At 41.9% G+C, this 17,181-nt stretch overlaps 1 protein-coding gene across 2 annotated transcripts in view; it reads left to right on the top strand.

Moving 5' to 3' along the window:
• Positions 1-13,338: 13,338 nt before the first annotated feature.
• usp6nl (USP6 N-terminal like) overlaps positions 13,339-17,181 on the top strand; it is a 51,376-nt gene continuing 47,533 nt past the window's right edge. Inside the window, exon 1 of one of the 2 annotated variants that reach the window (XM_034863742.1) lies at positions 13,339-13,546. In XM_034863742.1, coding sequence (XP_034719633.1) covers positions 13,477-13,546 — 70 coding nt within the window. In that variant the 5' untranslated portion in view covers positions 13,339-13,476. The remainder of the gene's footprint in view (positions 13,547-17,181) is intronic. The other variant, XR_004655488.1, reaches the window with a different exon arrangement.

Here is a 17,181-nt window from a genome sequence, read left to right as displayed (position 1 = left end):
GACTATGCAACACCATCACTAACAGGGACGTTGTAGAGCGTCCTCTGGTGGACAGACTATGCAACGCCATCCCTAACACGGACGTTGTAGAGCGTCCTCTGGTGGACAGACTATGCAACGCCTTCACTAACAAGGACGTTTTAGAGCGTCCTCTGGTGGACAGACTATGCAACGCCAACGCTCATAACATGGTTGACCGTCCGTTTTTAGTTGTTAAATATTTATTTATCAGAATCATTTACTTGTCATAAATGATTCTGATGAATTAATACTTAAAATATAAAAAATCTGCCATTATAAATGCCAATACCGATAGATTGGGTAATGCCTAACATCAGCCGATAATATTCCTTCACTCATTTTGAACCAACTGGGAACTGTACCGTACGTAACTGCGTACTGGAGTTTTTGCAGAGGATAATAAAACTGCAGAGATTTAGAAATACCAGAATCTGCTGTGTGCTGAATACAAACTCCACTTATGAAAATAAAAGAAGGTTTTGGATAAATACTCAAGGATATTTTAAGCAAGATGACTGCAGGAGGAAAATTAGAATCAAACCCACACAGATGTCTCTGTCGCTTTCTCCGTCACACACATGCGCATAGAAGTTATGAATGACATTGCCTCGTTGCAAATTTTTAATGGCCTCTTTGTATTTAGTTTCCATGGTGAGCCGAGCTGCTGTTATTGACGGCGTTGGCGGCCTTCCCACTTTAGAAAGTTTATTTCATCAATACCTAATGTCTGGACTTCAGACCCACTAGATGTACAATGAAGAAAGGTGTTGGAATGTGGGGCTTTTTTTCTTAACGCAGTTTGTGTGAGTTCACCCAGATTTCTTGTTTGACTCGTTTGCTCCATCTCAATGCTATCCTTTTAACTACGTTATTAAAAATCAATCTGTTGTTCATAATGCAAAATCATTGGATGCATATAACATTTTCAGTTTTACCTGGAAATCATTAGCCACTTCCTTGGTCTTGTCAACGTTCAGGAAAAAGTTTTTTCCGCTGCACAACGTGGCCAGTTGGTAGACCTCCTTCCTGTAGTAGGTCTCATAATTGTTTGCAAATGAGACCCACAGCGGTTGTGTTGTCCGAAACTTCACAATGTGTTTGCTGCAGAAGGATGGACCGCATTCATGGGTCAGCAACGTGAAGAGCAGGGGGCCTAACACACAACCTTGGGGGGCCCCATCCTCAGAATGGTGGTTGTTGATGTGTTGCTGCCGACCCGTATTTGCAACCTCCCAACGCCACCGTGAGCAGCCTTACGTTAAACCAACGACCATGGAGAAGACACACACACACGCACGCACACACGCACACGTACACGCACACACACACACACACACACACACACACAGCAGTGACCGGCCGTCAATCTGTGATAAACAACACTCACCCTATCGACCAATCTCATGGGGGAAACACCTGATTGACTGCGTGATGAATGAGTGTGTGTGTGTGTGTGTGTGTGTGTGTGCGCGCGAGAGGGATGTAAAGGGTGAGCGTGGAGCATTGTGGGTAATATTTGCTGGCGTCGCTGTCACTGGGACTGTGTCGTCGTAGATCTTCAGCTTTCTGCCGCTGCGTACGTCAAACACCCCGCTTCTTCTGCACGGCCTCGGTCCTCTGCTGCTTCATCAGCTGGTTGTATTTACTGTCGCCTTGTAAATAACACTACACACACACACACACACACACACACACACACACACACACACACACACACACATTTTGCTTACTGATGTCTCTGTGATGTCTTTCTGTAGAAGCTACTGAATCTGACCCGGGCTGTTTGCTGGAGGCTGGGTTACGCAGGCCTGGGAGAGGTCTGGCCCTTAATGTGGGGTTCCAATCAGACTGATTTATTGGCTTTTGGTTCAGGCTATGTTTGGAGTGTTTTCTTAAACTCTAGAGCATTTACTGCTTTATTTATTCCATGTTTATTTTGCCATTAAAACACTGGGAGGAATGAAATAACTGAAACCATATTTGATATACTGTTCGCTTAATGTTTATAGATAGATCTGCAACTGACTTATTATTTTACAAATTGATTTTTGTGTAGTTTTCCAAAGCCCTCGCTGAAAAATATAATGTAATATTCTTTCCGAGCAACAGTTAAAACCCTATTTGTAAGTGGATGAAAAGTATTCACATTTAATAAGGTAGAACCAATAAATTTTTCGCAATTTAGCTTAAAAAAGTCTAATTTATGTGTTGTCAATTTAAGTGAATGGCTTAAGCACTGAATTTCTCCTGCTGCTATACGTCTTTCTATTGCATGTTTTGATGTCCTCGAGGGACCCTTCATCTGTAGCTCTTTGTGAGGTTTCTCCCATTTATTTCTCATAAGACGTTTTTCTTTTAAGAAACATAAAATGTGTTTATTTATATCTGTCCTCCTTTAAGACGCGTGTGCTCACTTCATTATGAATTGAGATTTTTTTTATTTTAGCAATTGCATTTGGAAAGCATACCATTATGATGGCAAAATGTAGTTTGGATTAATTTAGCTAATGTGTTCTTAACTGAAAGCACAACAGAGGTTGTTTTTTTGGGGGACATTTTTTGTCATTTTATGTACATTTAAGTCAATGGTAGCCACTATAATCCTAACTCTAGCCAACAGTTATATTGCAAATTTATTCTAGTGTATTTTGCAAACACTTTCTTTTAATGTATCTACTCTGTATTTATGTTCCTGACTGTAGCGCTACTTTGTCTTGTTTATGTCCCTTTAAGGTGCCAAGCAGCAAAGCTGTATGGAGCCTGTTGTATTTGCCATTTTAATTCTTATTCCTGTTTCTAAGAAATCCATGTTCCCACAAAACGTTTGGTCCACAACCAGGCAGCTCGTGGTCAATCTCCCTCTGATGGTTTAGACATTATGTCTAAGAATCTAAATCCTTATGGAGGAAGATGGTTGACCGTAAGTTCTGATTCCCTACTCCGCGTTCCCGAAGCAGGAAGTTTGACATAGACCTATAGCTCGTTGAGTAGGTGTTTTCCTTTGGACCGGAAGATTGCGAGTTAAAAGCTCCATGGTCACAATGCCATGTTTTATACATACAAATCAGCCATTGACGGACATCTTCCCTGCAAGTTTAAAATGCTCGACCATTGCAGAGCAGCTAGAATCTATTTAATTTTTTTGTATGTGGCATTTTTAGACCTTTTATTGTTGATATGACAGCTTAGACTTGAAAGGGGAGAGAGAAGGGGAATGACATTTATTTTTTAATTAATTTTATATATAATGTCTAGGGTTGCACGATTCATAAAATGTCACAATTCAATTCAATATCAATTTGCGTTTCAAAAAACAATTCTCAATTAAAAAAGGATTCACAGTATGTATATTTAGTTCCTTTTCCTATGTGATAGTATACACACCATTACAAAATAATAATAATTAAAAAAAAATATATAGAAATATTTAAAATATGAATTGTTTTTTGTAATTCTGTGAATACATTTTGAATCATAGAGCTAGAATCGATTCAGGAATGTGAATAATTTTTTTGCACACCTCTAATAATATCCTGTCTCTAGTACTCGGTCACTTTTTTACCGTGTAGCACTTTGGCTCAACTCTGTTGTGGTAAAACGTGCTTTATAAAAAAAGTTTGATTGTAAATGTGATATGATGCACTTTTATGATTATATAGTCTCATATATAGTTTTCTATATTGCTATGTATTGTTGTTTATGTGAGGACATTTATCCAGAATAAAGATCAAAAAACGGGTTTGTTTGTTGAGTTTTAGACAAAAGTGTGAATGAGCTTTTGAATAGAACATTTTCGTGTTAAGTGAGGTGGAAACTTTCACTGCACGGCATCAAGGACGCTGGAACTATGGCTGAAGTCCGATTTGGCCAAAAAAGCTGCACACTTCAAACAGGAAATGACACGGGGAGGGCCAACAGGAAGTGTGATGCGGATCCGTGATGTTGTTTTAGCAAGTTTTCTTTCCCGTTCGTTCCCATTCCCTCGCTCGCCGTGGCGCGGCCCCAGGCCGATAGAGGAAGGGGAGAGGAAAGAGAGCGAGAAAGTCAGATGAGGATGGCATTCTGGGGAATCCCCCCCCCCCTCCCTCTCGTCCCTCTAGTGGCCCTATCCACAGACATTAAACTGTCCTGAACTGCTTCCAACCTTTGACAATGCTGACTCAAACCAATGTGCTTTATTGTGTTGCACTGTTGCTACGTGCAAAAGGGATACATTTCAGATATTAATGGTGTTTTATTGGTGTCAGTGTGGAAAACACTGGATTTTAAAATACTATGCGACATTTAAGCTCTCTGCTATTGGACTTCTTTCATTGGGTGGACAGAGGCATGTCTCCAATGGGATAATGTTGCTACATGTCTGTTGGAAGTGTAAGTAGGAAAATGTTTGCTATAACATCTTCGTGAGGTGATATAATGTATCGGTAATGTAAGACATTTCATTTTTGAATCAATCGATTTGGGTCCTTTCATGTGTCGATGCCCGTTAAGTTCAAGCACCAAAAATAAAAAAAAGATTGTGGGTTGGATTAAAACACTCCTCGATGAACAAAAGAGCGTTTCCCGGGTGAAGGTATTTTGTATTTTGCTCTCCTGCTTGAAAGCACTATATTTTATGTTGACACCACGTTGTGCCAGCCTGGAAATCCAGACCCAAATCTGAAAGATTAAGGGTCTGGCATCAAGTAATGAAAGTTGCCCATCTTGAGGAGGCATTTTCAAAATCTCACTGCAAGCCATTGGACAACACTACAACCGATCACAACATCATCTGGCTCCGCCTACATCAGATACACCGATGTGATTGGTGCAGCTTGGCTACAAGGGCATAGTTAAGGAGCAGCGTTACTCGATGCCGGAGTAATTCGAGCAAATTCAACTTTGCGAGAACTCTGGATTTCCAGGGTAGTGTTTTGCTATTTCATTTTGAGATTATTTTTTATTGAATATTTCATTGTTTTGGCATGGCCGGCCCAGTTGCACTATTTCCAGGTATTAAAAGGGGGTTTATTAATTGCATTTTTTTGTTTTGTGCATGATCAAAATGCACACCCCCACCAATTTGCACCCATGGCTATCACGATTCATTAGCTTCACTACCGGCTAGCGGTCTATCCCTACATGCACAGAGTGTAAATGTGAGCTCAAGTAGGAGCTGACATACATCTGCTCAAATATGGTTTGTTGTGAGTTGTTCATGTTCATATTGTTCCCATGGATGGTGTCTTACTGGCATTCAGCAGCAGGACTCCATGAGGGCCATGACGCTCTAAAGGGCAGCAGGCAGCATTAATCAATGTGCCGAGCAATCAGCATCCAGCCTAATTCAATCACCCCTTCAACAGAATGCTGCCATTAGGACAACAGACGAGTGTGTGTTCACACCGCTGTTACGTCAGTGGGATTTGTGGAGAGACAGATTGCAAACAGAAAGACTCTCTTTAGATAGAGGGTATTATAAAGAGGAGTGCTGGAGAAAATTAGGGTTGCCACTAGAGCCCAACCGATAAAGGATTTTTAAGACCGATTTGAATAGTTGATTATTTCATATCCGATATGCCTATAAATCGGCCAATGTACAGTACAGGCCAAAAGTTAGGACGCACACAAGAAACTAGAATATAAGACATGTTTTCAGTTATTTCACACTTTTTTTTATGTACATAATTCCACATATGTTCATTCATAGTTGTGATGCCTTCAGTGATAATCTACAATGTAAATAGTCATGAAAATAACGGAAACACATTGATTGAGAAGATGTGTCCAAACTTTTGGCCTGTACTGTATACAAACGAGTTACAAAACAAACAGATTTCCCTAACATTAGTTATTTGTAGTTATTTGAGGATTCACTAAAATTATGTGATAGTAATTTGTTTTATTCTCACAACGGAACAGAGGAACATTAATACATAATAAAGTTCTGATTAATAAAATGTACAAAAATACAAACTTAAGATATGAAACTTAAAGTTCTTTGAACAAAAACACATTAACAAAAAATAATCAGTTTTACCATCGGGGACGTTGTAGAGCGTCCTCTGGTGGACAGACTTTGCAAAGCCATCACTAACAGGGACGTTGTAGAGCGTCCTCTGGTGGACAGACTTTGCAAAGCCATCACTAACAGGGACGATGTAGAGCGTCCTCTGGTGGACAGACTATGCAAAGCCATCACTAACAGGGACGATGTAGAGCGTCCTCTGGTGGACAGACTATGCAACACCATCGCTCATAACATGGTTAATAGTCCGTTTTTATTTTGAAAGGCCTAATATCGGCCCACCGATATATCGGTCGGGCTCTAGTTGCTACTGTTCAAGAAAAATGGAAATGTGAGGCCAAAAAGAAGACAGTTGAGTTGGTTTTGTCATTTTCTTTGAAGTGAGTTGAAGAGCAAACAAAGAAGTGGCATTGAGTTGAAAAGACGTTGACAGTGTGTTTTTCCTGGCAGCCAGCAGAGATGTTCATTCATTCATTCATGTTGTGATAACTGGAGACAGTTCTAGACTAATTCTGAGCAATGGTGACAATCAGGACGTTGAAGCTTCTGTGGTTCCTATTGAAGTCTCTTTTCTGACACTTTTTGTATCCTTGTGTACTTTTTTCGTCGTTGGTAATATGTCACGTGTTCTATGTAATCTGCCATAACTTTGGTTCTCACATTTTCTGTATTTTTAAATCAAATATTATCATTCTGCTAATGCCTACCATACACTAGAAGACTCTGAACATACTTTGCAAAGAATAAAGTCTGACACCATCTCACACCTAACATTAAAGACATAATAATATGTGAAGACTAGAGATCTTGCAGGATCGCATATTACGGAGTCTCCCTTTGCCAGACCCTCCTCCAAAGCGTTCCACAGGAGGGTCTGGCTACTTAACGTAGCATTTAGGGATAGGAGGAAAACGTGCTCTGGCTGATTGGCATTTCTTTAAACCAGTCCAAATCGTCAGAACCGGAGAAAAGCCGCAGTGCCTCTGCAAAATAGCCTCTGGAAGGATCTTGTTTTGGTGGAACATGTGGATGTTTAAAAGTTGTTTTAGTCATGCACAGAAAACTCAGATTGGACAGATAGTCTAGCTAGCTGTCTGGATTTTCCTTGCAGAGATCTGAGGAGCAGTTAACCATAGTCCTCATACATCGACTGGAGTTTTAAATGCCAAAACAAAGGAAGCCCAAGGCAACAGATTTGAACCAAGCTAGCGAGCTAACCTACCGCTAGCGGTAGCTGGGTTAGGATTACACACTTCAGAATGGTTCAGAAAAACTGCAACTTTCCCACATTAGCCATTGGTTGTTGACAGTGTCCATGTGATTTAACTTCACAACCAAGACCCAAAACTTACATAACATCAAACACGTTTGATTTTTTCGGAAGATGGGAAAAAGACTTACTCAGACTGAGTTTTATGATCACCTTACACTTAACAATAAAGACAACAGAAGCATGCCCCAACACTAGCATGACTTTCATGATTTCATTCCCATATTGAAAAAAGTAGTCTGCTACAGTTGAATCGCTTGGAAAGTTGCTTGGTTTAAGGTCGGCATTAAGGTGTCTTTAAGACCAATCGGGATCATCAAGGTTGTGCTGCAACTACTAAAGATCACCAAGGACCAAGCAGTTGGTTAAAAAAAAAAAACTGAATTCCCCAAAAAAAGTATGGAAGAAAGACTGAATCCTTGTTGAATAGACAAATTTAAATATGTAGGAAAACTTTCTCAGATTAAATCTAAAGAAGAAGTCTTTGCACCTACTGACCCTGTAGAACAACAACAAAAATTACACTACTTTGATAATTGATTATAAACTCTCTGGATTCATTTTCTCAAATGTGGGGTTTTTGCAGCTTTTCTTCATCATTCGTGGGAGCATATTAAAATCTTTAGATTTTTGGCTGTTTGTCAATTCAAAACAAAGCAGGATACATCACGCTGGGCTCTGAGAAATTGTAGATGCCATTTAAAAAACAAAAAACATTTTATAGGCTGAACGATTAAGCATGGAAATAATCATTAGCTGCTGCTCCAATTAACAGTGCTACAAAACGCCTGTATCCACATCTGCATCGACCTACACCAACCAGTCTTATATCATCTCAGCTCGCTACAGCTGTCGCTGTTTTTCTTCCAACCTGTGTGCAGCGTCGTCTCCGCTCTCCAACACCAAGAATCAAACACCCCATCGCAGCATCTGTTGTCAGTTAAAGTGAAGAAGGCTGCCACCAGGCCGAGCTCCTATCCGGTGTGTAGATTAAGGAGACAATGTTTCAGCAACTCCGTCCGATTTACTGTGTCTATCTGTTTTTAATCAAGTGGGTGTTAAGGCAAAACGTGTGGTGGGCCCATTGATCTGGTGTTTTTTTGGAGAAGGCCCCTGCATGACTAGGGTTGGGTACCGAGACCCGGCGCAAATACACCTCTCCAGGACATATCTTCCGGACCGAACGTGGATTCATTGCCTTATTACAGTGCTACGTAAATGTCCCCGCTGTCCTCTGATGCTCCGAAACAGACGTTAGAGGCAGCAGAAGCATTGCTGCACGTGATGCTAATTAAAAATACACTTGACAGCAGGAAACATTAGCCTACCGTTAGCTAGCAGCTGGATTACACATGTTTCAAATGGCGACAGCTAACGTTAAACAGAATAAACTGACTGTATTTCACTTTAGAGGATTCCACCGCTGGAACATACAACAGTCTGTAGCTGCAGCAGAAGGGCCTTTCACTTAAAACTCACCTCGCCAGCCTCATGGTGCATTCAAAGTTATTGTAAAATACCAATTTCCCGTCTAGTGGTTGTTTTTGTCGTTTAAGAGGAATTTAACGATGAAACAAATAGTCATAAGTTTTTGTTATGGCATTTTTAATGAATCGTTTCATACGTTTTGGGCACCGTTTAGACACGGCTACCACTTTAAAAGTATTGTTTTAGCACCGGTATCGGGGAAAGAAAATCCCAACGATACCCTGGCCTATGCATGATTGGACCTATGGGTGCTGTCGGGATGAGACTGAGGGCTCCATCTGTATCTTGCTGAACCCTCCACCTCTCTCTTTTTACTTCCAAGTTTCTATGTCTCTCACCTTACTTTCTCTTTTCTTCACATGTGGGACTCCATTGATAAACCCCACTTGAAATGCAGAATGTACAACCACCAGAAAGATGTCAGAGATAACAAGGTTCTTTCTTATGATTGCTTGTAAGGTGACAAAGAGGTTACGTGCATCATGGCTTTCAAACGGGCAAAGGGGCAGTTGGTCAGGGCCACCCCCCCCCACTAAAGCAACAGACTCAGAAATGGCACATACTAAGTAAAGCTCATTGTGGGACTGACTCTAGTGGCTGTAATTCTGCACCAAGGCTGAATTTTGGGAAAGAGACTTCAGATACAGTACTAGGAGACCACTAAGGTCTATATAAAAGAGACTTCAGATACAGGATTAGGGGACCACTAAGGTCTATATAAAAGAGACTTCAGATACAGTATTAGGGGACCACTAAGGTCTATATAAAAGACACTTCAGATACAGTATTAGGGAACCACTAAGGTCTATATAAAAGCATCCAAAGACCACCATGTCAAGGGACCTTTAAGTTTGCACACTGTAGGCTCTTACATTGGGATCCCAAGAAAACTCCAGGGTCACCACATGTTTAAAGAGTAGGAAGGATAGAATATATCTCTCACACAACATACTCTTTTTTCAGATTTCCCCCAATTGTTTGGGCGTTGAAATAATAAGTACTTTAACCGCTTCAGGCCTCTGAAAGTCAAAACAATCGGTTAAACTGATCATCTCTTGTCATGAGAGATCATAGAAAACAGCGTGCTTGTTTTGATGCATGCATGCAGTGTTCCACTGGTTTGTTTTCGTTGTGTTTTTGCCTGTGGCAAAATTATCACATGCAGGGTTCGGAATCACTGAAAGGCGGACACCATTATGTTTGTTAAAGGCAACACTTTCACCTCATGTAGTGGGGTCACAGCCTAGCAACAGTGGGTCTGAGGCATAGCAACAGCAGATGCAGAGTCGGTCCAGCAATGCAGTAATTGGACCTTTTGACTCAGCGCCAGAGGATGGACGAACAGATATAGACACACTTCATCACAAGGACGTGTGTGTGTGTGTGTGTGTGTGTGTGTGTCTGTGTGTGTGTGTGTGTGTGTGTGCGTATGTGTGTTTGCGCATTACAAGAAAGACTGAAAATCTGCACATTTCTGAGAGAGAAAAAGCATGCAGTTTATTTGAGTTTTTCATAGGGACTCTGTTGGTATAACAAATGAACCTGGCTGATTGAATTGCTGCTGCTCCTCTCTGCATGCTGTATTGTCCTTGGGTAGGTGCCATGCATGTGTGTGTACATACATGTATCTAAGATCACAATGTGGGTGTGTGCATATCATGTGCTCGTTGGTGTTTTTTTGCCTCCAACGTCGCCTTCCAGGCAGCTAACCCTAGCCTTAACCCTAAACATAACCATTGCTGCGCTGCCTGGAAGATGTTGCGGGCAAAAAGCACCAAACACTATATTAGGGTGTGTGCAAGTGCCCTGAAGGTGTGTGAGGTGGCGCTGCTCAAGGTCACTTCTAATTCAGTCCACCTTCGGACCGGCTGAAATACAGACTCAGGAGAACATTAGCCATGTCAGAATTCATTGACAACCAGCTGGATTTTTATTTTAAGTGAAAGGTCAACATCGGCGTAATGGATTTGGAAAACTGAGGTTGGCCTCGCCCTGGTGTAGATAAAGAAATGACAGCATGGAGGATGCATCACAAATTGGAAGGATAAAATGGTCTAATTATAACAGGATGATGCGGTTAGTGAGAGGAACAGGGATGGGTCTACTGTATTTGGACTGATTAGAGATGTCATAATGGACAGGGCGGAGAGTACATGAGACAAGAAATGGAGAGCTAACGAGAGCAGTGGAGAGTTATCAAACATTATTATGATGTGTGTTGTACAAAGACATATTTAATCTAATGAAAGGCTGGGAGGATGTTTGTTTTTGATGATCTTTTGGCCATTTTATGCCTTTGTTTGATAGTGATAGAGGAGAGAGGCAGGAAATGTGGGCAAAGAGAGTAGTGGAATGACGTGCACAGGCCTCTACAGTATTTCGATAGCGTATTCCCTTAAAGATAGAGATGTACGGACTGGAAAAAATCATTTACAAGCACAACCTACCGTAACCCAAAAAAACTTAAAATTACCAACTAGTGTGAAGTGAGAGAAAGGTGAACGACACTGAGTAAAGTGTACGATAGGCTATGAATTTATCTTAAATTACATCTTTAAAACATAAAGCCAAGTCATTTTTATTTGACTGTACAAAAGTTGAAGAGAAAATAATCTGGCTTGGGGAATTTGCAAGGGTCTAGCAAGGCTTTGCTCTTTGCATTAACTAAGGCGGTTAGCATTAGCTTCCCTTAACTGGCTCACCAGCCAGCCGGGAATCAAACTGGGGACTCACTACTCAGGGCATTTGCGCACTAACCACTCGGTTATTGTATTGCCCTCATCAATCTTTTTTTCTTTTATTGGTCACTATGGTCGACATTGTACAGTTTAACAACAAAACAAAAGGCTGAGTGAACATTACTAGCTATGTTTTTAATGTTGGTTTGATGTTTTTAATGTAGCTTTTAAAACAGCTAGCTAACGTTAACGTGTCAGAGGAATACAGCGTCTCCTGCAGCGGGGAGGCAGAGGGACCACAGCGTTTGCTAACATTAGCTAGTGTTAATTTTTATTTGTATAAAGAGCCATAAATGTATGAATGCCAACTTAAATCGATGGCTTTTGTTGCTTCAGGTGACCAATGTAAGATGTTGACTGGTGTTGGACTAGTGTTAGGGAAAAGCTAGCAGGGCCTGGGATAGATCCCTGAGGTACCCCACTGGAGATACCAGCTTGTCCTGAGAATGAGAAATGAGAGCTTGTCCTGAGAATGAGAAATTACCCAAATTGACTAAAAAAGACCCGTTAAAGTTAAACCAGTGTAAATCTGTGCCATTAATGCCAGCCACGTTGTGAAGGTAATTCATTCAGACAGTGTGATTTACAGGATCAAAGGTTCAAAAGAAGTAAGCTAGTTCCCGCCTCAAATGTCATGAGTAAATCATTTAAGACTCTCGACAGAACTAAATCGTCTATTTTTGTGTGTAACCCACCTGAATATTACTTGTAATTGTTAATTATTTTTATCTTCATCATAATAAAAGACCCGCTGAGGGAGTAAAGGTTGTGGCAAAAACAAAATGTGAGAGGGTGCAACCTGGTGATGAAAGTGTTACTGATGCTGCTGGTTACAAATCATCACTAGGACACACACACACAGAAACACAAACACACACACACACACACACACACACACACACACACACACACACACACACACACACACACACACACACACCCCTCCTGTCTTGCATTTTCCCCTTTACATTCTGTTCATGTTCTCAGCTTCACAGTAAATGTACACCAGCAAAAATACAGGCTGGGTGACCAAGACAGAAAGCGACACAATGAGAGGGAGGAGTGCAGGAAAGCACAGAGGGGAAGGGAGGGAAGAAGATGCTGGAGGGTAAGACAGTGTAAGCGCTCATAATTAAGAATTTAAAGGACGTGAAAAGAGGATTGCGAGCGAAGTAGCCAGCATTTGCAGGACTGAGGGAGGAGAGAGACTGATGCGAAAGAAAGAAAGAGAGAGATGGATAGGAGAGGACAAGAGCGTAAGCCAAGGAGATGAGAGAGTTGCGCACAGTTGAGAAGCATCATCACCGGTCAACTGTGCATGTATTTATCCTCGACAACAAGGTGATTTGTCTGCTGGAGCCACAGAAGAAGAAAATAATGAAGAATCTTCTCTGCTTCTGACTGCCAAAGGAAGAGCGTGTAAGAGCACACCAGCAGAGCAGCACAACACGCACATCACACGCGAGACGAACACATTCAGTTTGCAGAGAGACAAACATCCTCCGTTACTTTCTGCAGCTTCCAGTTGAGGAGTTGAGATTTAAAGCTGTTTCATGTGGACCACAGGCAGCATTCAAAGCAGCTGGAGCACTTATCAGGTAGTGTGCGAGCTGACGCTGTACATCTGTGCTCGGAGACCGGCTGTTTGTGGTATAGTAGTATCTGAGGAGTGCGGGAGAGTTTGCAAGCATGTGTTGAAATCTGGAGAAAGAACATCAAAAAGATAAAAGGAGAAGAAGATTTAAAGGGAAAGCTGTTCTTTTAACCCATCCGGAGAAGCAGTTGACCCTTAGACGAGACGAGATCCCCCCGAGAGCCTGGATTTATGATGGAGATTTGGGCATGAGTCCTGAGGAGGAGCCAGAGAGGCTTGTGGAGGGTGAGAGGGCAAGAATGGGCCACCCCTGCCCTGTGGCGCGCCCGGCTGCCTCTACCGCTGCCTCCCTGTGAGCATGCAGGTCCTACAGATCGTCAAGGAGCTGGTGTCGCCGTCCAGACGCAGGGCGGCAGCCAGATTTGGAGGTGTGTTCATGTACGGTACCTCACATGTGTCCATGTATTGACTTATTAAAATAAAAAGGTAAAGGGCAGCACTCCCAAGGATTTATGAGCTCTTTATGAATGTTTGTGGTAGGGTTAGACCAAAATAAGAGGCATACAAGGCTTTTATTAAAACTGGTTATTGGCCAGGTATGTAGTCCTCCCCTGGTAAGTGAATTTCTGCTGTTGTACTGTTCATGAATGTCTGTTAAACCAAGAATAAAAACTGCCACGCCTTCCTGTAACATCATTAGTTAAACATAGGTTTCAATGGAGAGGGTTAATGGTTTACATCCTGAATCCGAGGCTTTTTCCCTCTGGGGTCACAAACATCTTTTTAGAGATTCTCTCTACGAAGTAGAGGTGTCGCACGTTTGATTTTGAGTTATGTTAACAAACAACGAAAGAGTGCACCTCGTTAAAGTAATGATTGCATTTAATTGCATCTCGTAAACTCTGAGAAAGTCAAACTGTTGTTGCAACGTACCCATGAGATTGTGGCATTGCCGTCCCTGTCTAAAAATATGCTTAAATTGAATTGTGACCTTATAAACTGAATTGTAGATTTGGAAAATTGTGACACCATAGACAGGGATTAAATGCAAAGAATTATACAAATAGCGAATATCGTGTGTGTGTGTGTGTGTGTGTGTGTGTGTGTGTGTGTGTGTGTGTGTGTGTGTGTGTGTGATGAATGAAAAAGTGTAAATTATCACGTTCACACACCTAGCCAGCCAGTTGCTTCAGGAAGTTGTTGATCGGAGAGTCAGACGCAGCTGCATTTCTCAAGTGTGCAATGAATAATGAAGAACGGTGCCCGGGGTAATGTAACGCTCAGTGACACACCCGACCCCTCGTCCTGTCGCCCCCCCGCCCCCACCCCTTCCTCAGAGCCTGAACTGTCACACCAGCTAGCCAGTTAACGTCTGCACAGTCAGTACATTGTTTTTTGTTGTTGTAAAGAAGATTTTTCTTTGCAATCACCCTGATCATACTCCATCAAGTAGCCTTAGTCCCTGTCTAATTACGTGGAACTAGGAGCATCTGTTAATCATTGTCATCGGCCTACAGAAGGAAAACAACCTGTAGCTCATGTATTCCTCTGTTATAAATGTTGTGGACTTACTGTAGCAGTTAAAAGACCAATACTGACACAGAAATGTTTCCCCTTCAATATGCCAATATGCTCTATGCCATTGTGAATGAGGTAGAACTTCTTTCTGTGCCTGTATGGCGTTTGATCCAATAGGAGGGGCGCTCCTGCAGTCACCGGGGTAATAGCTCTGTTGCTGTTGGACACAAGTGTGCTGGATGTGTGTGAGTCCTCCCAGCGGCATTTCTCAGGTGTGCATTGAATGATGAAGCATGGTGCCCGGGGTAATGGAATGCTCCTTGACCCCCCCCCCGACCCCTTGTCCTATCTCCTGATTGTGTCACCTTGGGCGCAATAGCCTCGATCTGTGGTGTTTGTACCGTCGTTGCGACAAGTTTATCTGAGCTTCTTTTTTTTTTCTGCAGGAGGAAGAAAGACACAGCTTTTTGGCTTCTTGCTTCAGTGCTCTTTAAATAAAAAAGGGGTCTCTGTTTTTCCAGAGGGGCAATTTGCATAAATATAACGAGGGGTTGATGGGCAGGTAAATTGCTGCTTCTTGCTGATTTCTCCTGAAATGTGTTGTAATTAGGACAGTGATGATAATTCATGATTACTTTTTTCCGGAGCACTTTCATTTAATTTCATGTTTTCATAAAATGATCTAGCTTTAGCTCTGTTTGAGCTGGAAACAGTTGTCTCTATAATGACCATTAGATCCGCTGCCAGCTCCCAGCCCCCCTAAGTCGGAGCATCTATGCTATGGAAGCCACAGTAAAAAGCAAAACATACCTGCTCTAACGCTGGTTTTCCCCGGGCAGCTGAAATACTGGCAGAGCGGAGCGAGTCTATTCATCCACTACGAGAACAGCGGCATCTGCAAAGTCTGCTGGCGGCAACGAAAGTGCCCAAAAGTTGACTTGGTTGCTAGCAATCAAGACTATGTCTGTCTTGCACCCAGTGCAATTGACTTTGTACATCAACGAATGTATCAGTCCTATTTGCAACTGACGCACAGCGGACTTTCCCCCCACAGACTTACCTCAGTAAATTAAGGAATGAACTTGTGCTCCCGGGGGCTGTTCAGCAAAAAGAAGAGACGTTCTGGCGCAAACAATCCGCCACAGACCAGGAAAGACCTAGTCTAAAGTCATTGGTCCGTTATTCAGATGTTATTTTAAGGGCGCATGTGCATCGGCCGTAATGTAGTGTAATGTAAGTGTAAATAAACTTAGCTTCTTTCATGTCACGGACCCAGCAATTCAAATTTTTGCAAACCATACATAAATACCTTGTTTTACACAGTACTTTGTATTTTTTAAGCGGCAAAGTGTACGACTGGAATATAAAATTCACCAAATAGTTTGTTTCAGGGCAAATAGAAACTGATAGAAACAACTGTATATCAACACCAACAATATATTATCTGCAAAACATGTACACCGATGGGATCATGTCACAATTACGTACAATAACAATTAATTTAAAAAACACTGCCTCTGGAAAACCCAGCGTTAGTCAGGAAGAATTCAACTTTTTAAAGTTTCTTTATTCAGGTAGAAAGTCCTTGTTGTGTTGTCTCCTGCCAGCTGGCTTCGATAACAGCTTTAATGTATCAACTAACCCCACTAGTGCACTCATGGAGGACCTATTAAAACAGACAAGCATGCGCTGCAGCATGCATTCCTTTGGGAAGTTTGGGTAAAAGTCGCTTTTGTCCTGAATCATCGATTGATGGAGGCAGATGTTACAGGCATGCAGGTTGTGTTTGTTGTGTGGACAGTGAACTGATCCTTTCTTGAAGGCAGTGAACAGGGTCAGACATGTCTTTATCTTACACCAGTGATCACAGTAGCTTGATGTTACAGCTAAAGAACAAGTCAACCTTTCCTCACTGTTATGCTGTTATTGACCAATTTAAAGGTCCCATGACGTGGTGCTTTATGGATGCTTTTATATAGGCCTTAGTGGTCCCTAATACTGTATCTGAAGTCTCTTTTATATATACCTTAGTGGTCCCATAATACTGTATCTGAAGTCTCTTTATATAGACCTTAGTGGTTCCCTAATACTGTATCTGAAGTCTCTTTTATATAGACCTTAGTGGTCCCCTAATACTGTAACTGAAGTCTCTTTTATATAGACCTTAGTGGTCCCCTAATACTGGATCTGAAGTATCTTTCCCAAAATTCAGCCTTGATGCAGAATTACAGCCACTAGAGCCAGCCCCACAATTTCCGTAGGACGTACCATTTCTGTGTCTGTAGCTTTAAAAAAGAGACGGTGGTGGCAAGGTGGAGGGTGGGGGTGTGGCCTTGACCAACTCCCATACTTTGCGTGCTTGCAAACCAGCCCTCTCTCTCTCTCATGGGGCGGGCCAAATTCTCTGGGCGGGCAAAGCAAAGATAAGGGAGGTAATCTTTCTGGAATCTTACCCCTTATGACCTCATAAGGGACCGTCTGAGCTTTCATTTTCGAGCAGGATACCCAGGGCTCGGTTTACACCTTTTGCCATTTCTAGCCACTG

This window comes from Etheostoma cragini, chromosome 23 (assembly GCF_013103735.1).
Source record: "Etheostoma cragini isolate CJK2018 chromosome 23, CSU_Ecrag_1.0, whole genome shotgun sequence".
Lineage (NCBI taxonomy): Eukaryota > Metazoa > Chordata > Actinopteri > Perciformes > Percidae > Etheostoma > Etheostoma cragini.
Note: the sequence above shows the minus strand (reverse complement) of the source record. Positions and strands in the feature narration are given on the sequence as shown.